Below are 24,281 nucleotides of genomic sequence, written 5' to 3' on the forward strand. Positions count from 1 at the left end.
TACGAGTGATTTATTCATATACTTGGTAACCATAACAATAAAGAAAATATCAGTGAAACACAAATATACATTCTTTCACTTGATATAAATGAATGAAGTCTGATATGAAGTTTCATGTTAGATCTGAAATTTGAAAGTCAAGAAAATGAGACACAACATTATGGGAGATAAATCATAACTGTAATGCTCAGACCATTATTTGATACTTTTGATGTTGATTTATCCCAAGACAACATCCTAACCAAACGAACTTTATAAATTGGTTCCAGCTAGAACGGCTGTTTATTCTTACTAGAATAAGTGAATTAACTCAGTTTTATTTCACATTTTGGAAGTACTTTATGTTATTAATTTGATCATACCTAGATAAATTTTAAGCGACAGGTATTTTTTTCAATTGAATACAACAAATTTCTCTCCATTTACAGTTGATGACATGAAAATATTACATGTAATAATTTTCATATTTATTGAAAAAGGCTATCAATTCATACAAATTAAAGGTATCCCCATAACAGTAAATAGTGACTGCAACAGTTTACCTTTTATCTTTCAATGGCCAATGTACATAAATTAAAATGCCACAGTGATTGCAAAACATTTATCTTTTTGTGTCTATTTGCTATTATATAACAAAAGCTTCAGGTTTCAATGATATATACATTATGATCAACATTTATAGCATTAAAATACATTAGGTAACTATGCTATGATAGAGAGTCTAGCAACCCGATATTGTAATGATGTATTTCCTCTAACTAGAACAACTGGTTCATTTTCTGATCCCTCACTGTTCCTAAGTAAAGTTATCAGTGCCAGAGTTGACACAAACCCTACCCCACCTCCATTCCCTGTTCCTAGAGAATAACCTCCAGAGTTCAGGTACCCTATTACATCTCTACAACCTGTCCTGACAGTCATCTCATCTTTCTCACTAGTCAGTTTCAATGTTCTGTCTACTTTCACTTTCTGTTTCAATCCTTTCTGTTTCAACTGTTTTTTCAAATCCTTTTTCTCCACAAGAACTGGATCTACATGTAGAGGCTCCATAGGTCCGCCATAGTTATTATTCTTATTAAGCAGTTCAATATCTTCTTTATTTGGAACACAAATGGTGGCAAACTGAACAGGAGACCCTTTCTGTATCATATCTAGTCTAACAGGAACTAAGGAATCTCCATGATCCTTCTCTAAAATATTCAACACTTCATTTTTCACATCAAGCTTCCCTTTCTGAGAAGATCTGTTTTTTGACACATGGCAAATATTTTGTAGCTTCCGGAGCAGTTTAACATTCCTTAAGACATAAAACTTTTCAATGTTCCTGCATTCTTTATCTGACTGCGAAGTTGTTTGGTCAAAGGCACCTTTCATATCAATCTTATTTACATCCTTGTTATTTACGTTCCCAGTATCATCATTTGTCTTTGAATGATCACTTCCTCCATTACCATCTTTTCCTTTCTTCCATTCTTTGACTAATAAATCCCAGGGACAGCTGAAAGGGGAAACAATTCCATACTTGGTGAAATTTGGTTTCTTTGATGCTGGAATTTTGTTGTATTTCTCAACTTTTTCCTTTTCAAGATCTTGCTGATACTGATCACCTGCCAAAGTATCAGGAAAATCATTTGGGAAATACAAGGACTTCTCCTCATAAGCATTACATTCCTGCTCCCTCAGCCCAGCACATCTTGTCCCTCTGAATACTAGAGCAATCCAAAATGCCATACCCCATCCCTTTGGCACAAGGAGATCAAAACCACTTCCTCTCCCTAGGTTAGGTGCGTGTCCTTTAGTGTTGGGAAGGGAAGTAACTCCTGGCCTCTGGATAACAATTACTGGAATCCTTGATTCTTCATCACCTAGTTCTAGAGGAAAACCTAGAATTTGATGGAAAGCAATATTTCTATGAATGAAAACATAACACTAGCAAAAAATTGTCAAACTCAATTCGCCATGACTTATTTTATTTTTCAGTTAGAGATTATTTTGGCTTATTTTTCAGGCAAGTTTACTTGCAAGATTATTTTCGAGTAATGGCTGTAATGAAGTCGCAAAGGTTTATTTTTAATGCATTTCATTGACATTGATAAAGGCTGTATTTGGGTAGCTGTTGTGATAGTATTCAAGGGTACAAAATAAATCTATAGATTTAACCAATCACAGAAATATGGTATATGTAGATGGTAAGTAGTTTTTTTAAAAATAAATATACATTCTCTTAGCACCCTTCAGAAAATCTTACAATGACCACAAGTTAACTTAATGAATCTGATATGTAATTCTGTTTGTACTATTATTTAACCTTTGCAATCAAACACATAGAATTTGCATGCTACAAACAGAAGTAAAATGGTCATTACTCACACTTTAATATCATGTTTTGGGTAAAATTATAGCTATAAACTTATTTTCAGTTAATTTAGACTGCTTATATTCACAACATGACTATTATTACGTTTTTAGGGTAAATACATAGATATTGAAAACTCATGGAAAGCATATATATGTTGATAAAACTTCAGATTTACTTGAATTATTTCATTTTATTTGTTTGTTTGATTGGGTTTTACGTTACACCGACACAGTATAGGTCATATGGCCACATTCCAGCTTTACTGGTAGAGAAAGACCTCAAGTGCCCTTCCTTGCATTATTTCAGGCACTAACGGGCACCTGAGTAGAACCACTGATGTTCTGTAAGCTAGCTGGATAGCTTCCTCACATGAAAGAATCCAAAGTCCCTGTCGGGATGGGAAACCACAGCGGTGAGGGCCAAGTGTTTTGAAGTCAACAACCTTAACCACTCGGCCACGGACGTCTCACTTACTGCAATCAAATATTTCAAAAGACCTTAATATAAAAGAATACCTGGAACAAGATTCTGTGATTTGAGTTCATGTATCCTGAAGTCAGGGAGTTTTGTGTTGGAGACCTCATTCCTGATATTCTCAATCCATAGTGGGGAGGTGGAGATATCTATAGTTAACTTTTCTTTGAATGAAGACAAGTCCTCACTTATCTCTGAAAAAGAAACAATAATCTATCTTACCTGTGTTTGGTATACACATAATAATAGTAAGCCCCTTTCCTGATTCTTGTCAGTAACCAATTTTGTAAAAAAGTTTTATGCATTCAGTCAATCATAAAAAGGACATTTTGTTAAACAAAAATTGAGAGTCATGCCATTTGAAAAAAAGCATTTTGTTCTTGTCAGAAAATGATGAAGTTAAAAAATAATCAAATTGCTAATACAATAAGTATTAATTAAATATACACAAATACAATATATTGACTTTGAACCCAGTGACCCCAAACTTAACACCACTAAAGGTATCTAAAATAAAACTGACGAACTAGAAATTGTTTAGATGCTTACTGTCTTCACTTGCCACCACTTTTGTTTTCTGTACAGGTCTGGTCAGTCGAGGATCCCTAGTTGTCATAGCAATAATACAATGGGGAGGTAACTCTGCTGGGGATTGACAAGCTTCCATACTTTCCATGAATTCTCGTTGGGTCACATGACCAATGGAATGTTTTGGGTTTCCATAGTAACTATTCCACCAAGATGGATTATCTTTTGCTGATACATTGACTGGTACTATATTTGCCTGTTGGAGGGTATCAACAAGAACAGCAGTTGATTGTGGACCAGTCAAACGAAACCTCAACAAAGATCCTGTTAAAGATTTCATTTTTACTTGGTTTTCTCCATCTTCTGCTAAAACATTTGATTTATACTTGTCACAAATGAAAGGCTCGTCTTTTTCTTCATTATCTTTTTTAGTGTCAGTGTTTAACTTTTCACTGTCTGACTTTTTGGAAAGTTTAGATTCCTTAAGGTTCAGACAACTTGATATTTCTTTCCATATCTGATCAAACATGCTCGGATGGCACCAAATCCAAAGTTGCCTTTGATTGGTTCCTTTGTCCTGACATTCATCACTGATTGGCTGACATGAGTTCCACATGAATGAGACTGGACCAATGGCTTGCCACGGATACTTGTCACATTGATACATGATTGTGTTTCCCTCTCTGGTACCAGCTAAACATGAAACAGCTGCAAATGTCTGACCTGAACCAGAACAAAAGATAACATTGTTCTACATGTACAAATAATTCATTTACATGACTTTGATCTTATGGTGTATTTAATAAAAGTCATCAACTGTTCCCTCTTGTAGATGAATCAACATAAGTATTTGATTCTTGTTTTCATATCCAATTCCAAAATGTATAAGAAATAATATGTGTTCGCTCTTTTTTTTTTTTTCATAATATGTTAATTATATAAGTATAACAAGCAAAATACAATTTGTAATGTACATGTACTACCATGTACTATTTTGTGAATAAAATATTGTTTAAACTAAATGTTCCCTCTCAGTCATGTGTTAAAATGCTTTCTATGAATATATGAGTTTCATTTAGATAAGATACAGACAAATGTGCATTTTTTCTTAAAACTATATATTACTTTTATTAAAGACACCACAAGACCAAAGTTGTCATTAGGACATGGCTGAAAGCCAAAATGACTGTCTCAAATACATTTTGAGCATCATAAAAACATAGAAAACACTTTTTTCTGTGATAAACCAAACATAATGCCTATAATTCAAAATGGATTTTCTCCGGAAAATTTTAATGACAATCAATGAAACCTCTTCTGTAGATGCTGTATTCGCATTACATTATGACAATGCTTTGCTGAGGACAATTAATTTGTGATTATGCAAGTAGCCAATACATTGATACAGTGATTCATTTAAATTACAGTTTTTTCAAAATAAGTGTGTAAAATGTTAAGTATAAGCATAATGTACCTATATCAGGAGTTGTTACATGTGTCAACCCCTGAATTATCTCATCTTGTGGTCCCTCTATTTCAATACAGCTCATGAATGACAGGTCCTGAAACAACATATGTGATATAGCGTTTGTATATGATAAAGTCATACAGACCAAAAATACAATTCAATAATAGATCACATTACATCTTACCTACAACTATCACTGAAGGTGATAAATCACCAATTCCATCCTCAAAACAAAAGCCATCACAAACCGGGGCCACATTTTACTTTTTCTTTATAACATTTTTTCTCCTTATGTCTTTCAAAGGTCAAGATTATATTTGAATTACCCAATATGAAAGTTTGATCTTGAATACTGTTTTGTCCAAGTACAAATCAAATTCATTATTAACTAAAACAAAGTTATCAGAAAACTCTTTAAAGGGCAAGGCCACATATGAATTATTTTACATGATTGTTTGAAGTTCTAAATTTTGTTATTGTTCAAGTATGAATCAATGAGCATAAAAATAACTGACATCATGTTAAAGGTTCATGAACATGATGATGTCCAAAATCCAACCTTAAAATAAATCTTAAAATATGCCGTAAATTTTTTTAAAAATATTGTCTATGAAAAGAATGAATTCACTCAAGATTAACTCGAGATTTTGAAATTGATTTTTTTTCTTGTGACTAGTGTATTACCTGAAGTAAACAATGTTTACTGGTTGCCCTGTAGCAAGCTCTCTCACTTTTCATTGTAGGTTTCCATGGCAACCTATATCCCCATTTATCAACCATATGGAACCTTTTGGCATGCCAGATATGGGTTTCAAGCCAGATATGTTTTCTTTGTCGTCTTGTATATTCAGCTAGTAAATTCTTTGGTCTCCTACGATGATATCTGCTAGGTTTCTTCACTTTTGTACCAGTCTAAATTTTATAACAAAGAACTATTTGAGCTGCGTCGCAATAAAACCAACATAATGGGTTTGCGACCAGCATGAATCCAGACCAGCCTCGCCACAGCACAGTCTGATCAGGATCCATGCTGTTCGTTATTAGTTTCTATACTTGTTATAGGGTTTGTAAGCGAACAGCATGGATCCTGATCTGGATCCATGCTGGTCGCAAACCCATTATGTTGGTTTTGTCATGGCGTGGCTCAAATTTTTGTACATATTGTTATTTAGAATAAACCTAACAAACATATACAATAGAAAATTTAAGAATGTGAAATCCAAGCACTCTTAAACCACACAGCTAAGACAAAAACTAGGAAAACAGTTGAAAATCATTTCAAGTGAAAATAAACTTGAAAAAAGAAGCATTATTTTTTTAATTATCACTAATTTCTATCATGACACTCACAGGTACACAGCTTCACTTAACAACTGAGTTTCTTATAAAATTATAAAATATTTTACTATCTGATAATAGTACTTTCTAATAGACTCACCAAATGGGCTGCCTGTGCTCTGATACTTTTAGGCAATCTTTTTACATTATGACTCATGGCACGTCTTCTCATGTGAGGAGGAATTTTCTGGGCGATGTTTTTACCTCCACCGACAATATCCACCTTACTACTGAGCACCTGTATCTCTTTCGCATGACTTTCAGCATAGCGTACAATATCTACCTCTGATAAATACAATTACTTGTAAGTCTCTAACATAAACAAAATACCACAAAATGATTTATGCTATAAATACATGTTTTGAATATTGTGTACAATTACACTGTTTAGAGAATTAAATCTTAAGGCATCTTGATCCACCAGCTTAGGCAAAAATAATTTTCATATCCACCAACCCAACCCATGAAAGTATGGGTCTGAAGAGACAAACAAATAGGGTGGCGTGAGAAATCATAATAACTGCATGCTAGGTTTACAATGTACAGCCTCATGGGTAAAAGATAAAAGCCTAAAAAGTAATGCTGATAGAATAATATACATGTACATGAACAATATACTCTAAGAGTATTACATACGCATGCTGATTTTGTGACTCTGCATAAACAGTATTGCACGGCTGTGCATATATTTTGACATGACGTCATTTGTGTTGTACAAACATAGTGTAAAGATGCACTTAATGTTAGTGTTACACTATAGGTGTATCAATAACAAAGTCATCGAAATTTAGCACTGGCCCAGTGGCCAGTGAAAATTAGTTTGGGCCAATGGAAATTTTAAGAAAATTTAGTTAAATATATAGTAGAATATATTCAATATCTATAATTCATTGACTGATAACAAAAGAGGATTATTTTCACTGAAAACAGTTCTTATGTTGGTTGTCTGATAAAAAAAGATTATATTAGTGTAGATTCATAACTTAATTTATTAAGCTTGTTGAATAAAATAGCATTATGCAATATAATTTTATACAAATCCTTAAGCATTCAATAAATTCAGTATTGAATCTACACTCATTTAATATCCTCTATTTATCATTTTCTATATCAATTTGATAATCTGCAAAAAAAAATTAAAAAGAAATAAGTTTCAAGGAAAAAAATATATATGTAAGGCCTAAAAAAAAAAAATGTTTTGTTAGGGTAACATGCTCTCAAGGAATAGGTAGGGTAGGTCGGATTTTTTTTTTTTTTTTTTTCACCAGTATATTGAAATTTAGATATGGAAATTTCTGACATCCCTCCCGGGTGGCACAAATACATCCCTTCTATGTTTTCAAAAGACATTTCAGGTGTAACAATCTTAAACTCTCAGCGTTCTTCTGGTGAAGATCACACGCCGTTTTACAAATATTGACGATGTGATCCACCATTTTGTAACTAAGAGCGGTGATAAAACCTGTACCGTACCCAGGGCTCATCCTGGGGGGAAATTTTAGGGAGAAGTGACTTCCTGGTGAAAAATCGGCAGAAGGGAAACATCCCAATGTTTATGCATTAACATGCATGGCTATACATCCTTTAACTAGAATAGAAACACAATCTATTTATCAGCTATTTATAAGCTTTCTCATATATTTTTGATAATCATGTGTAAGAAAACTATGATGAATAAATTAACTTTATATTTTTACTTTCCAGATAAAGTTACATTGGATAATGATTAATAAAATCTGTCTATCCTGTTCTGTTTACAGAAATTTCTTTTATGATCCTCTATGTTGTATTGTCATATTTATGTGCATATAATTATGCTTATAAAACAATTTTCAAATATCGAAGAATATGTAAAATATGTACTGCAAACATTTGTGCACATTATATTTGATCACTAAAATTATATACATTCATTTCTTATTGAAAAATTCGACTGAGAAATTATAGAAAATAAATTTCTAATTACCTCCCTTTATTTTCATGAAATGTTAAACTCGGTAATATCTTTATAAATAATGCTTTTTGAAATTTACAATATTAATAAATCTTAATCTGAGCGTCATATTTATGACATTAAAACAAATATGTATATATTGAAACAATAAGAACACTTCTTTCCTGACAAATTTTGTTGTTATATACATGAGCACATGATATAGGACGGATATGTCGCATGCCGATCATGATTCGTAGTTTTAGGATGTCGTGCCCACGTGCGTACAAGCTGTGTCAAATTTGGCATTTGTACAAAGATAACAATGCAAAACACTCTCACTGTCTACAACATACCAATCATAAGATTTTTGCGAATTGACTCAAAACAGTTTTGTGATAGCCGTGAAAAACCCATTGCACATCGCCTTTACTTCGGTTAAACACCGCGTGTATATCAATTAGGGAAGATTTGCACGTGTTTAGATGATCGGAAAAAATTGAATCTATAATTATCGCCAAATCCAGTATTAAACTCGCAAAATATACCTGTTTCGGGCCGATGCTCTCATTATTTACTGTTTAGAGTAGGCGGTCTATCGCTTTGCATACAGGTAGAGGGGTAGTATATAGCGATGCTCTGATTGGATAATGATAATTAGCAGTCGTCATATGGGCGGATACAATCACTGCTCTTTACATCGGCAAGTAATTACTCTTTGAGAATTAAGATTTTATCGGCGATGTTGACTTCTCTTTGATCAATTGGGAGAGCGAAATGGAAATATACTCAGCGAAATTTTCGCCTGAATTGCCCTTCACACTGCTCAGTGAGTACCTCAATAATACGGTATTTTCATGGATTTTTTTTTTTTTTTTTTGGACACGAAAAAAACGGTAGGGTCGGCGCATATTATTAGGTAGGGTCGGGTGACCCGAACAGAACAATTTTTTTTTTAGGCCTAAAAGAAAAAGAGATATTTATACCTCTTGGAGCAGCTGACAAAACATCTTCTACTTTACTCTTCTTATAAGGTCTCTGATAATCAGGACCTGTCTTTCTCTTACCACCAAATTGAGGAGGATTCATTTTAATTGGCCACACACTAAAATAAAAGAGTGCAAAAATGTAAAGAAAACTAAACAAACAATACAGTTATCTTTTATTTTATCTGGTTTTTGTTTCAAGTTGTACTTGTATTTATTAATGTCTATGATATAAATTTTATCTAATCATTCTTAAATTACAAAATGGATACATTTATTAAAGATTTATTTTCCAATTGAAATATGTTTCTGTACATGATTTGTAACTGTTTTCAAAATTTGAAATTATTATAATTCCATGACATTCAATGACCTTTAACTTTAATACTTGCATATTAGCTGTTTATGTCCATTTTATATACAAAACAAGAACATGTTTGTTAAACATAAATGCCCCCGGCTCAGATTCTTGTCAGTAACAATATTTCAAAAAATGTTTACCCATTCACTCAGCATTGCCAAAAAATTGTAAACACAAGTTATATAGCTTGACAGAGTCATGGCATTTTGTAATTGTGAAATATATAAGTTGCCAAGTCATTGCTATGACTTGTGAAGTGCTAAATATTCAACTTTATCAAATATATATATATATGTAAGAAATCTATACTTGACACCCCTGACCTTAACCCACTGACACCTATAGAATATCATGCAAGTTATCTTCCTACTAAATATGAAATACACCTGTCAATAAATAAAGTCTGTATGGGCAAACATGTTAAAATCTATTTTGAGCATTGATGACCTTGACCAAACTGACCCCTAACTCCATCCAAAGGAAGAATACCATGCAAGTTATCTTCCAACCAAATATGAAATAAATCTGTCAATAAATAAAGGCTGTATGGGCAAAAGTGTAAAAAAAACTATTTTTAGCACTGTTGACCTTGACCCAACTGACCCCTAACTCCATCCAAAGTAAGAATACCATGCAAGTTATCTTCCTACCAAATATGAAATATATCTGTCAATAAATAAAGGCTGTATGGGCAAAAGTGTAAAAATCTATTTTTAGCACTAGTGACCTTGACACACTGATCCCTAACTCAATCAAAAGGAAGAATACCATGAAGTTATCTTCCTATCAAATATGAAATGCACCTGTCAATAAATAAAGCCTGTATGGGCCAAAGTGTAAAAATCTATTTTATGCACAAGTGACCTTGACCCACTGATCCCTAGCCCAATCAAAAGGATGAATACCATGCAAGTTATCTTCCTACCAAATATGAAATATATCTATCAATAAATAAAGGCTGTATGAGCAAAAGTGTAAGAATCTATTTTTAGCACTGGTGACCTTGACCCAACTGACCACTAACTCCATCAAATTTTATGTTCCTATCAATTAAAAATGACATCTGTCTATAGAATATGGTTAATACACCTGTAACAAGAGCCACCGCCGGACGGGGGCAACGCTCGACTTTTTACTTTTTCTAAACGCAAACATAGAAAGGTTTGAACATATATTGATGTTTCCTTTTTATAAATTTAGTTGGTCTGTCTTGTCACATTAGTTTTGTTTATATATTTTGTATATATATGAATAGAAACATTAAGCATATTTCTAAAAATAGCAACAGTACGCAATTTCTAAAAATAGCAACAATGACGCAATTTCTAAAAATAGCAACAATGACGCAATTTCTAAAAATAGAAAAAATGACGCAATTTCTAAAAATAGAAAAAAATGACGCAATTTCTAAAAATAGAAACAATGACGCAATTTCTAAAAATAGAAAAAAAAATGACGCAATTTCTAAAAATAGAAACAATGACGCAATTTCTAAAAATAGAAAAAAATGACGCAATTACTAAAAATAGCAACAATGACGCAATTTCTAAAAATAGAAAAAAAATGACGCAATTTCTAAAAATAGAAAAAAATGACGCAATTACTAAAAATAGCAACAATGACGCAATTTCTAAAAATAGAAAAAATGACGCAATTTCTAAAAATATAACAAAAATGACGCAAATTCTAAAAATAGCAACAATGACGCAATTTCTAAAAATAGAAAAAACATGACGCAATTTCTAAAAATAGAAAAAATGACGCAATTTCTAAAAATAGAAAAACATGACGCAATTTCTAAAAATAGAAAAAAATGAAGCAATTTCTAAAAATAGAAAAAAATGACGCAATTTCTAAAAATAGAAAAACATGACGCAATTTCTGAAAATAGAAAAAAATGACGCAATTTCTAAAAATAGAAAAACATGACGCAATTTCTGAAAATAGAAAAAAATGACGCAATTTCTAAAAATAGAAAAACATGACGCAATTTCTAAAAATAGAAACAATGACGCAATTTCTAAAAATAGAAACAATGACGCAATTTCTAAAATAGAACAAAAATGACGAAATTTCTAAAAATAGAAAAAAATGACGCAATTTCTAAAAATAGAAAAACATGACGCAATTTCTGAAAATAGAAAAAAATGACGCAATTTCTAAAAAAAGAAAAACATGACGCAATTTCTAAAAATAGAAACAATGACGCAATTTCTAAAAATAGAAATAATGACACAATTTCTAAAAATAGAACAAAAATGACGCAATTTCTAAAAATAGCAACAATGACGCAATTTCTAAAAATAGAAAAAAAAAATGACGCAAATTCTAAAAATAGTAACAATGACGCAATTTCTAAAAATAGAAAAAATGACTGAATTTCTAAAAATAGAAAAACATGACGCAATTATATATACATGTATATATATATGTATATTTATATATATATATATATATATATATATATATATATATATATATATATATATTTATATATATATATATACCTGCATATATGTATATATATACACACACACATTTATATATATATTTATATATAATACATATACTATACATACACACACACCGATAAATGCACAATCTGAGAAAATTCAGTAATATAACCTTCAAGGTCAAGGTCATTAAAGAGCCCAAGCAAATTTGGGTTTGATAAACAACAAGGTCTGGTCCTTAAGAATGTTCTGTTATAATATGAAGTTTATCCCTTCAAAAATAGCAAAGTTACAGTCAGTTACTGCCAAAACAATGAAAATTTCAATAATTTGACCTTCAAAGGCAATGTCATTAATGAGTGAAGGTCAAGGTCTTTCGGTATATTTTTAACAGTTATCTTTGAAGATTATTATGTTCAAGTTTGAAGACAATCCATTCAAAAATAACAAAGTTACAGCCAATAATAGCCAAAAAAATGAAAATTTCAATAATTTGACCTTCAAAGTCAAGGTCATTGATGAGTGAATGTCAAGGTCTGACTGGTTATTTTTAAGGGATATCCTTGAAGATTATTATGTTCAAGTTTGAAGACAATCCATTCAAAAATAACAAAGTTTCAAACAGTGAAATTACCAGTTTTATATCACTGATATATTTCTATAAACCACCGAAAAGCATGTAATAAATTTATTTATCAACCACTGAATGACTGTAGTGTTTCAAATTTGATGTGTTTAACATGTTGACCTCAAGTTTTTGTTTACAAAATCTGCCTCGAAAGGTTGTTCCTTTTACCAGATTACAGGAAGGTACTTAAAATTGTCATGTACACAGGCCATTGACTTGGTAAAGTTCTATAAAAAATGTTTAAATTATCAACATTAAATAGATAAAAATGTAAACTGTAAAATGTAAAAATAAAGGTATGGGGCTGATTTTTCAGCTATTTTTGAAGTATTCACTTTACTGTTAGTATTTACTGATGTAGTGTTCAAACACAATGTTTTGAATACCTCACTTAGGACCTTGAAAACTTACTGGTACTGGTAGAATTTTTTTTTTAATCAAAGTTTGTTTAGGTGGATCAAAATTGAAAATGTACACAAAAATAAACAAGATATTGCAAAAAACACCCTGATTTAGTGTTAAGGTTATCTCTCAAGTTTTATATTGGTTATTTGTTAAGTTTTATTGGTTAAATCTGTACATGTACTTATGTTACCTTTTTATGGCAATCTTCTTCTAAACTAATACAGGTATTAAGCTATATCATTTTGTGAACAATTATTTACACCACAACAATATATTATGGTCTATGTTATGCTGATGTAAACACTGGTAAGTTGCACTTTTTTGAAAATCTGCATAATACAATAATTGGTGCATCACAACACTGGAAGTGGTTATTATTTTACTGATCAGAATTATAACTAGATATGAAATATGGAAATGAATTTATGTCTGAAAGTTACACTTTTTCAGTGGATAAAAACAAAAAAGTTCATTTAGAACAGAAGTTGTGTTTATTCTTTGTCGATAAAAACAGACTATTACCAGTGCTATAATGCAGGTTCCAAAACATGATCATTTTTTTACAACAAACAATTTACAGATAAAAAAATCAAAATATTTAAACAAAGACTGGTGTGTGATTTAATAAACCAATTTGTGTATCATATTCTAATTTGTGCATCATGCACTAATCTGGCGATATACTAGACTGGTTTAAACTGTTAAAAAGGTAGTCCTATATATATATGACTTTGCTTTGAAATATTTTTACTTCTTGATGGGCTTGACTATCATAAAATACAACTAGCCCCTAACGTCTAATATATTGGACTATTAACAAGAGGGCCATGAAGGCCCTGAGGTCGCTCACCTGTATATAGGCCCCCCAACCCCCACCCCCCCTCCAACGTTGCAGGGCCAATTTAACCCAAGGGCTTTTATTTGCACAAACTCGGTAGACACCCATAAGAAGATGTTTCATGCTAAACATCTAAGCTCTAGCTCATTGGGCTTTATTGAAAGAAGATTTTTTTAAAGTTTTTACTATACACATATAGTTAAAAACAATGACACCCCTGGGGCCGGGCCAGTTTTGACCCCAGGGCTTTTATTTGAACAAACTTTGTAGACACTTACTAAAAGATGTTTCATGCTTAATATCTAAACTCTAGCTATTTGGGTTTTTTCAAAGAAGATTTTTAAGTTTTTGCTATACACATAAAAAAAAAAATCAATGACCCCCGGGGCGGGGCCAATTTTGACCCCAGGTCTTTTATTTGATCAAACTTTGTAGACACTCACTAAAAGATGTTTCATGCTTAATATCTTAACTCTAGCTATTTGGGTTTTTTCAAAGAAGATTTTTTTAAGTTTTTGCTATACACATATAAGGAAAATCAATGACCCCCGGGGCGGTGCCAATTTTGACCCCAGGGCTTTTATTTGAACAAACTTGGTAGACACCTATTAGAACATGTTTGATGCTAAATATCTTAGCCATAGCTCTTTGAGTTCTTTAAAAGAAGATTTTTTAAGTTTTTACTATATGCATATAGGGAAAATCAATGACCCCCCGGGGCGGGGCCAATTTTGACCCCAGGGCTTTTATTTGAACAAACTTGGTAGACACCCATTAGAACATGTTTCATGCTAAATATCTTAGCTCTAGCTCTTTTGGTTCTTTAAAAGAAGATTTCTTAAGTTTTTACTATATGCATATAGGGAAAATCAATGACCCCCCGGGGCGGGGCCAATTTTGACCCCAGGGCTTTTATTTGAACAAACTTGGTAGACACCTATTAGAACATGTTTCATGCTAAAAATCTTAGCTCTAGCTCTTTTGGTTCTTTAAAAGAAGATTTTTTAAGTTTTTACTATATGCATATAGGGAAAATCAATGACCCCCGGGGCGGGGCCAATTTTGACCCCAAGGCTTTTATTTGAACAAACTTGGTAGACACTTTTTAGAACATGTTTCATGCTAAAGATCTTAGCTTTAACTCTTTTGGTTCTTTAAAAGAAGATTTTTTAAGTTTTTACTATATGCATATAGGGAAAATCAATGACCCCCTGGGGCGGGGCCAATTTTGACCCCAGGGCTTTCATTTGAACAAACTTGGTAGACACCTATTAAAACATGTTTGATGCTAAATATCTTAGCCATAGCTCTTTGAGTTCTTTAAAAGAAGACTTTTTAAGTTTTTACTATATGCATATAGGGAAAATCAATGACCCCCTGGGGCGGGGCCAATTTTGACCCCAGGGCTTTTATTTGAACAAACTTGGTAGACACCCATTAGAACATGTTTCATGCTAAATATCTTAGCTGTAGCTCTTTTGGTTCTTTAAAAGAAGATTTTTTAAGTTTTTACTATATGTATAAAGGGAAAATCAATGACCCCCCGGGGCGGGGCCAATTTTGACCCCAGGGCTTTTATTTGAACAAACTTGGTAGACACTCACTAGAAGATGTTTTATGCCAAATATCTAAGCTCTAGCTCTTACGTTTTTTTTAAAAGAAGATATTTAAAGTTTTTTCTTTCGGTTGCCATGGCAACCAGAGTTCTGCATGGAATTAAATTCTTTGAACAATTTTTAAAGGTGACCACCAAAGGAACATTCCTGTGAAGTTTGGATGAAATTGGCTTAGTGGTTTATGAGGAGATGTCATTTAAAATAAAAGTTTACGGACGGACGATGGACGGACGGACGGACGCCGGACGAAAAGCGATCACAAAAGCTCACCCTGTCACTTTGTGACAGGTCAGCTAAAAAGGTAGTGTCACTTTTTTGCTTTTGTAATTTCTTCTTGCTTATATTTTTTGTGATACTTGTAACTATAGTCTTATATAATATGTATAACCTGACAAAGGAATTTCATGAACATTTCAAATATTTATAAAAAAAAATTTATTAAAAAAAATCAACTGAAGAACTTTTCAAAAACATCTTTGTTGAGGAAAGAATATAAATATTAAATATTGATAAATTAGCTCCAGAACCAAATATGCTTATCTTTTCCCAGTCTCTGAAATAATTCCCAATCAAACTATAATTCCAGATATTAAAACTGACTAATTTGCTGGAGTTCATTCCAGTATGGTTTCCACACATTTCACTGTCAAATTTTAATGTATTTTTTATGCTTTGAAATTTTTGCACAATTCAAAATACTAGTTGAAAAGAGTGTGAAAAAGGTTTCAGAAGGTACCAAATATTTTTCCTAATTATGTAACTTTACAATGCTAAATTTCCCAAAATGGACATGGTACTTTTTCCCAAAATGGCTCGAAAAGGGTGATATAGCATTGAATGAGTATGTTTTTGGAAACTGTAACAAGATACCAAAAATAAACAGCTTTTGAGAAATAAAGATAATAGCATTTCTGAGGTATAATTGCCCTTAAAACAAGTTTTAGGCAAACGTCCACAAACATCAACTTCTGTAGTACTTGGTGAATTTGGCAGATTTCCTATGACAGTATATAGCAAAACAAAATTCAAATAATTGAATTTTGGTAATAGAATTATGAAAGCCGCTGACATTTTAAAATAATGTTTATTTATGCGACTTATTTTCTACATGTACATCTCTGACTTGACTCACAGGAGCTTGAAACATTTTATCAATAATTGGCATATATATATATATATATATATATATATATATAATATATATATATATATATATATTCAACAAGAGCCATGTTAGCATGGCCATCCCCCACCAAATGTGTTTGCTCATTGGAAGAATGTACATCTCGTAAAGAGGTCTTTTGGTAATGAAAACTGATGGCTGAAGTGATTACAGATTTGAAACCAATGTAAATACTGATGGCTGAAAATAACAAAGGGCAATAACTGCAAAATAATGCAGGGTAGGTTATCATTCTTGCGTGCTGCACTCCTCCTCAATGAGATCTATCCACCTATGAAGTTTCAAGTTGATACCTCTAACACATTTTGAGATAAGCTCCGGACAAAAAGTATAAAAATAACAAAGGGCAATAACTCAAAAATTATAAAGGGTAGAGTTATCATTCTTGCACACAGCATTCCTCCTCAATAAGATCTATCCACCTATGAAGTTTCATGTTGACATCTCAAAGACTTTTTGAGTTATGCTCCACTCAGGTGAAAAATTATGTATGAAAAATAACAAAGGGCAATAACTCAAAAATTATGAATGGTAGAGTTATCATTCTTGTGCACTGCACACCTCCTGAGTGAGATCTATCCACCCATGAAGTTTCATTTTGATATCTCAAAGGCTTATTGAGTTATGCTCCGGACAAAAATTAAGTTTGAAGAAAACAACAAAGGCCAATAACTGAAAAATTATACATGGTAGAGTTATCATTCTTGTGCACTGCACTCCTCCTCAACTCCTCAATGAGATCTATCCACCTATGAAGTTTCATGGTGATATCTCTAACACTTTTGTTTGTTTTTGTTTTTGTTTTTTTGGGGGGGGGGGGGGGGGGGGGGGGGTGTTTACATCACATCAACACAGTATGGGTCTTATCGCGATGTTCCAGCTTTACTGGTGGAGGAAGACCTCAGGTGCCCTTCCGTGCATTATTTCAGGCACGAACGGGCACCTGAGTAGAACCACCGACGTTCCGTAAGCTAGCTAGATAGCTTCCTCACATGAAAGAATCCAAAGTCCGTGTAGAGATTCGCACCCACAGCGGTGAGAGGCAAGTGGTTTGAAGTCAACGACCTTAACCACTCGGCCACGGACGCCCCTTACACTTTTTGAGATAAGCTCCGGACAAAAAGTATGAAAAATAACAAAGGGCAATAACTTGACATCTCAAAAACTTTTTGAGTTATGCTCCACTCAGGTGAAAAATTATGTATGAAAAATAACAAAGGGCAATAACTAAAAAATTATGAATAGTAGAGTTACCATTCTTGTGCACTGCACACCTCCTGAGTGAGCTCTATCCACCCATGATGTTTCATGTTGATATCTCAAAGGCTTTTTGAGTTAATTTTATTATGCTCTGGACAAAAATTAAGTTTGAAAAATAACAAAGGGCAATTACTGAAAAATTATACAGGGTAGAAGGGTAGAGTTATCATTCTTGTGCACTGCACTCCTCTTTAATATGATCTATCCACCTATAAAGTTTCAAGTTGATACCTCAAACACTTTTTGAGATATGCTCCGGACAAAAATGTCGGACAGAAGGATGGACGGAGACCATTTCTATATCCCCCGCCCCGAAAATGCTTAATTAAAATAATTTTCTGTGTTCATTGGTAGTTGATCTATCAGTCACTTATAACAACAATACATACATGTTTTTTTTATAATTAAGAAATTAAATTTAGTTCAACGGTAATATTTTAATGTCTATTACATTGAAATTTTGTGGGTTAAGTGTGCAATACCTGACCTCATATACCAGCTATAATCATTTGCAGAGTAAACAAAAGAACATCCAAAACGTCAGCATTTTCTGCTGAAATATTGTATATCATGTTAATTATAAACAAGAACTGTAAGAGGACAGTAAGGTCCGACTATTCGAAAAAGTTGTCACAAGGGTTTTTTATTGAGTATAATAATTCTTACCTATGAATACATAAATTTGACCGAAAATGTACAACAGCTTGTTATTAAGATGTTTTATCACGTAAATCACTGCTTTATTATTATGAATGCATAAAATTGTCCCAAAAAAGGCACAAACCCTTCAGTAGTTAAGGAGATAACAGGTTACAAGCAAAACTTTACCATGAATTTCTAAGTTGAAAAAGGGGAGAAAAATCAGCCTAAATGCAAGAAAGAATTATGGATCTTGGTCAGTGACCTACAATTATGACCCTAAATGCATATGTGAAGTTTTAAATAAATATCTTTAATAGTTATTGAGATATGTAAAACGTGCATGTAAACATTAACCAAGGGACTAAGTAGAAAAGGGGAGATAAATCAGCCTAAATGCAAGATTATGGAACTTGGTCAGTGACATATAATTATGACCCTTCATGCACATCAAAATCTCTGATAGTTATTGAGATATGTAAAACTTACAAGTAAACATTAACCAAGAGACTAAGTATAAAAGGGGGAGATAAATCAGCCTTAATACATGACATAGATATGAGTGCTGTTCAGTGATCATTATTTATGACCACAAATATGCATATGAAGTTTCAAGTTTGTATCTTTAATAGTTTCAGAGATATGCAAAACTTGCATGTTAAACTTAACCAAGAAAAGGAGATTTTTTACTACAAAAGGGAGCATAACTCCGTCAAAATACATGGCAGAGTAATGAATCTTGAGATGTGACCTTCAATTATGACCCTAAGTACATGTGCAAAGTTTCAAGTAAATATCTTTGAAGACCTTTAACCTTTAACCAAAATTTCTAAGTTAAAAATGGGCATAATTCTGTAAATATTGTAGGCAGAGTTATGCAACTTGTCAATCTGATGTACAATGTTACTATAAATAAGTATTGTAAATTTCAATTGAATATCTCAAGCAATAATTGAGATATTTGACTTTACAAAAAACTTTAACCAAAATTTCTAAGTTAAAAAGGGGCATAATTCTGTCAATATTTAGCCAGAGTTATCCAACTTGTCAATCTGATGTACCTTGTTACTATAAATAAGTATTGTAAGTTTCAATTGAATATCTCAAGCAATAATTGAGATATTTGACTTTACAAAAAACTTTAACCAATGCAGATGCGGACGCGACCTTTGACGCCGGGGCGACTACAATAGCTCTCATTTTCTTTGAATAGTCGAGCTAAAAATTAAAACACCCTAGCATTTAAATGAATTATATCACATCATGTACACATATCTGTCAGGACACATGGTACTGAAGTCAATATTATCAGAAATAAACAAACTAGTTTGTTAGTTCGGAGAAGAACCTAGTCCAACTAAATGTAATTGTACTGCGCGACTAGATATTGTGCTATTTTCGTGTCTGGGGAATATCTCGCCTCTACAAAACGAAAAGCAAGATTCTGCCCCAGAACGAAATATCTCAGAATCAAGCTTTGGCACGTCAATATATCTTGACTAGAGAGGAACCTACATATAGTTGATTGTGTCAAATTTTCAGGTCTCTATAGGTTTGAAATTATGAAATCTTTATGGACAAATTTAATGTTCAAAAAGTGTCCGGTTGATGGTCCCTGACCAGCATAAAACAAAATAAATTAATTTATAGTAGAGCGGTATATTTGCCGTTATTTCTTATTTGTTTATAGATTTCAGCTATTGATAGAATGTCAACTCCTTAGTCCAACTAATTGTACTGCGCGACGAGATATTGTGCTATTTTCGTGTCTGGGCAATATCTCGCCTCTAAAAGCGAGATTCTGCCCCAGAACGAAAATATCTCAGAATCAAGCTTTGGCACGTCAATATATTTTGACTAGTCAACTCCTGTGTTTTTTATTATTCTTGATTTTGTAGATTTTGTGAAGAAAACGAAATGACATACTAAAATTTTATAACTGAACATTTAGATAATAAATAATCTCTTTATAAACGTTACGAATAAAGAATTTTTTATTGCAAATAAGGTAAAAAGGAAAATATCTAACTACCTGCATGTGATTACATGGGCGCAGCCATTTTGTAAGTAAGCACAATAAGCAAGGGACATAATCCTATCCGGACCATAGAATGTCAAAAATGGCTGGAATTGTAAGGAAAATCGTTCAGACTGCAAAGGCACCGGGAGCTGTTGGACCATACAGGTATGTTTCTTTTTTGTTGCTGATGCAGATTACACATGTTCTTTCCGGTGACACTCTTTATATATTTTACATTTCGTGATATTTATGTTTTTTGTACTAAGTATTTTCGTACCACGGTAGTCTGTCAGACTATTTTCCCTTTTATTAGTTCTTTTCCCTGACGTCCTGCTACAAACCATTTCCTCCCATGTCTGTTCTCTCCCAAATTTGGAATATGCAGTTCCCCCCCCCCCCATTTTTTATTATTTATCTGTTTATTATTTTATTTTTGTTTGTGTTTTTATTTAGGCAGTGTCTAGTCGTACAGGCTCGTATTGGTAGCCAAAAGTTCTAGTCGTACCAGAGTCACGTATGACTCAAATGCACATACCACTTGCCTTTGTGCACTGTTGAGACTAGTCGTACTGCATTTTTTAAAGAATAAAACAATGATAAATACTGGGTGATTTTTCTGCTTTCATAACAGACTCCTATAAAATGACTCTTCCCAATTGAAATTTCTTTAAAATAATGCAGTTCCCAAAGATCTGAAATCACACCAGCTTTTTTACTTCCCAGATTAGCAATTGAAGTGATAATTTGTCCCAAAATCAAAAGGCTAAGGCCTCTTCCCAATTAAGTGAGAAAAATCACTGGTAGTGTATGCAAACTGGTGATTCTAATATCATGAAAACTTTAATTAATCAGTTACAGTAGTAACATCTAGATATTTTTCAAAACAATGAGTATTTTTATATGTACGATATACTTAGCTCTTACAAGATGTATCAATAGTACTAGGCCCCCTATGCCAATATTGTAAAAATTGATATCATCATGTACTTTTAGCTTCACAATACTTTTAAAGTGATTAACATTATCTACTTCTGTAGATAAAAATATGCTGACATACCAAGAATACTTACTAAGCGTTTCTTTTACACATGCTATCCATTTAGAATTAACAATATTCTAAAAGAACAAAGACAACATTGTTTACATATCTTATTTTCCTTAGCATTAATAATTTTACTCCAGAACTCAAAAAACTTGCAAGACTAAATTCAAAATAAACTTAAAAAATTACAACTGAAATTTATCTAAAATTTGAACTTGTTTGAATCCCCAAACATCACTTCCATAAAGAAAGATAGATACAACCATACAGTTAAGTAAATGCAGTTGCAAAGATATTGGTAGACAATTTATGGGACTTTTGGATCACAGAAAACATTTATGAAGGATAAACAATATCAACATGAAACTGTTGTAACAGTTAACCACCTTGAAATATTATTGCTGCAGAAATTATTATTGCTGCAGAAATATTTTGAAGTAATACAATGTTACAACCTTTAAAAAGAACAATTTGTGCTATTGCTGCAGTCAAAGTTCTAGTTTCTGTTCCCAGTCATTTTTGAAATTTTACTTTTTCGAAACTCTGTTCATTTTATACGCACTTGCGTATTAGCAGGTTATGCCACTGAATGGGGTTGTCTTACACAGGGAATGTAAGACAGATTTCTAGCACAGGTGTAAACAATTGATAATCCTATCTGATATACAAGAAATGTTCAGTGATGGTTAAAAATATAAGTTTTTGTAAGGTATATAACTTATGTAAATTTTTTGTATTATATTATGTTTCAGTCAAGCAGTTATTGCGGACAATACAATGTACATATCCGGACAGATTGGACTTGATGTTAATACTAAGGCTCTTGTAGAAGGGGGAGCTGTACCAGAAGCAGAACAGGTTGTTAGATCACATGCTACACTATTATATCATTAAATTGCTTTGTTAACGTTTATAATTGTTGGACCCTATGGGATGTTTCCCTTTTTAAAGGTGATAGCAACAAGAACCGGCTGAAGGTTTGACAATTAATGGCGCAATTCTGACAGGCTCACAGTTGTTTACTAAATTTCAAGGCATTTCTTTGTTTTTCTTTCTCCTTTTTGTATACAAGAATGTTTAGCCTTAAAAATATAAGTATTTAGAGTTGTAAATGTGACATACATGTACTTGTACAAATTTGTATCTATACAGTTTAGGAGTTATTTTAAAAAATCTGTTATAAGATTGCACTTATGATGTTATAAAAGGTCACAGCCAAATTAGTTAAGGTTAAAGGATAACAATTGAGATGTTTATGTGTATGCAACAAAATTGTGCACATATTTTGCACTGTGGATTTATTAAGTTAAACCTGCAATTAATTCAATTTAACCCATTACATGATATACACACCTTTTAACACTTTTTTCACCCCATTTGTCTCAAATGGTAAAAAAGTGCCTTATTTAGGCCCCCAACACTTGTTTTTGTTTGAGAAATGTTGTTTAAAAAAGTTAACACTTTTTCCGCCCGCCCCCCCCCCCCCCCAACCAAAACATACTTCAGGGGGTTGCCAGAAGGGGGATGTGCCCTCTTTCTGTTTGGGGGGTTTCAAGGGGGCGGCAGTCCCCCTCATTGCCAAGAAAATTTTGGACTCCAGAAAAATGACCCCAGATTGATCATAAGGTAACGTGTAACCAAAGCTGAAAAGCATTTGACTCTAGCTCAATCCATTGAGAAGCTGCAGCACTTTGAAATCAATTTTGATGGAAAAAATCAAGGCAAAATAGTGATTTTTGACAATTTTGTGATATCCCCTCGTTGCCATGAAAACTGGAAAGCCTGGGCATGTTGTTACAAAGGCAATGGTCCAGTCAACATTTGTGCCAAGTTTGATTAGTATTGAAGCAGTTTTTATACTTTTATAGCAATTTGAACTTGTAACTGAAAACAGCCATTTTTCACAAAATGCTCATGAAGTAATGGGTTAAACAAGTTTTGATGAAGAATGCTTTATGAGAGGCAACAATAGATGTTAGTCGGAACTTGGCAAATGTGGGGTTTTCTATGCTTATCCCCCGCTACAAACAAACTTTTACTGTTATAATCTTCATGGTGCACTACCGGTCACAATAGATTAGTCAACCTGTTGCACTTAATTTCAAAGCTGTAACTGTAAAAGTTTGTTTGGTACAAACAAACTTTTATTATCCTGCATCTGTCTATATCATCAGCTGGATAAAGCCTTGCCGGATAAACTTATCTATCTCCAGTCATTAAGTCACATGATGACGTCACATGTTTAGCAGCAAAACAAAACTACATATAGATGCTATTTTATCGGGGAAAAAGAAGAATGAAACCATTTAATTATTCTAAAAACATGATAAAAAGCAGGATAAATCAAATACATGGTTGATGTTGGGATGGAGAAGGTTTATCTCTATTTTCTATCAGTTCCCCCCGTATTAGCTGGGGGAAAAACTCTGATATTCTTAATTCCGGAGTAAGTGTATAATATACTATTAAATCATTAATCATTAAAACCTATACTGTTTCACACACTTTAATTATCAATTAAATTCCATGATTGTATATAATGATGAATTATTTCTAATTTATTTTTATCAAAAGGCTTTGAAGAACATGGGTGAGATTCTACAAGCTGCTGGGGTTACATATAAAAATGGTAATACAACATTCATTTAATCATGCATATTGTTATATCTGAATTAATATTGGAAACTGATGAAATTACTTAATTCCTTCAGCTTATTAATGCATTAATAAAATTTATAAAATTCACAAAT

General features: G+C 32.7%; 2 protein-coding genes across 2 annotated transcripts in view; one reads left to right on the plus strand and one right to left on the minus strand.

Moving 5' to 3' along the window:
- On the minus strand, positions 1 to 20,605 carry LOC132744520 (ribonucleases P/MRP protein subunit POP1-like). The gene is made up of 8 exons (XM_060733264.1): positions 20,502 to 20,605; positions 9,087 to 9,205; positions 6,268 to 6,452; positions 5,514 to 5,741; positions 4,836 to 4,923; positions 3,383 to 4,084; positions 2,875 to 3,027; positions 1 to 1,883 (listed from the first exon to the last, which is right to left on the minus strand). Exons 1-8 carry the CDS (start codon positions 20,558 to 20,560, stop codon positions 703 to 705), a joined length of 2,715 nt encoding a protein of 904 aa, XP_060589247.1. The 5' UTR covers positions 20,561 to 20,605; the 3' UTR covers positions 1 to 702.
- Positions 20,514 to 24,281, plus strand: part of LOC132744521 (2-iminobutanoate/2-iminopropanoate deaminase-like) — a 9,668-nt gene continuing 5,900 nt past the window's right edge. The window contains exons 1-3 of the mRNA XM_060733265.1: positions 20,514 to 20,654; positions 22,284 to 22,389; positions 24,106 to 24,160. Coding sequence (XP_060589248.1) covers positions 20,581 to 20,654; positions 22,284 to 22,389; positions 24,106 to 24,160 — 235 coding nt within the window. The 5' untranslated portion in view covers positions 20,514 to 20,580. The remainder of the gene's footprint in view (positions 20,655 to 22,283; positions 22,390 to 24,105; positions 24,161 to 24,281) is intronic.

The sequence above is a fragment of the Ruditapes philippinarum genome, unplaced genomic scaffold, assembly GCF_026571515.1.
Source record: "Ruditapes philippinarum isolate M1 unplaced genomic scaffold, ASM2657151v2 ctg2054_1_1_1_1, whole genome shotgun sequence".
Taxonomy (NCBI): domain Eukaryota; kingdom Metazoa; phylum Mollusca; class Bivalvia; order Venerida; family Veneridae; genus Ruditapes; species Ruditapes philippinarum.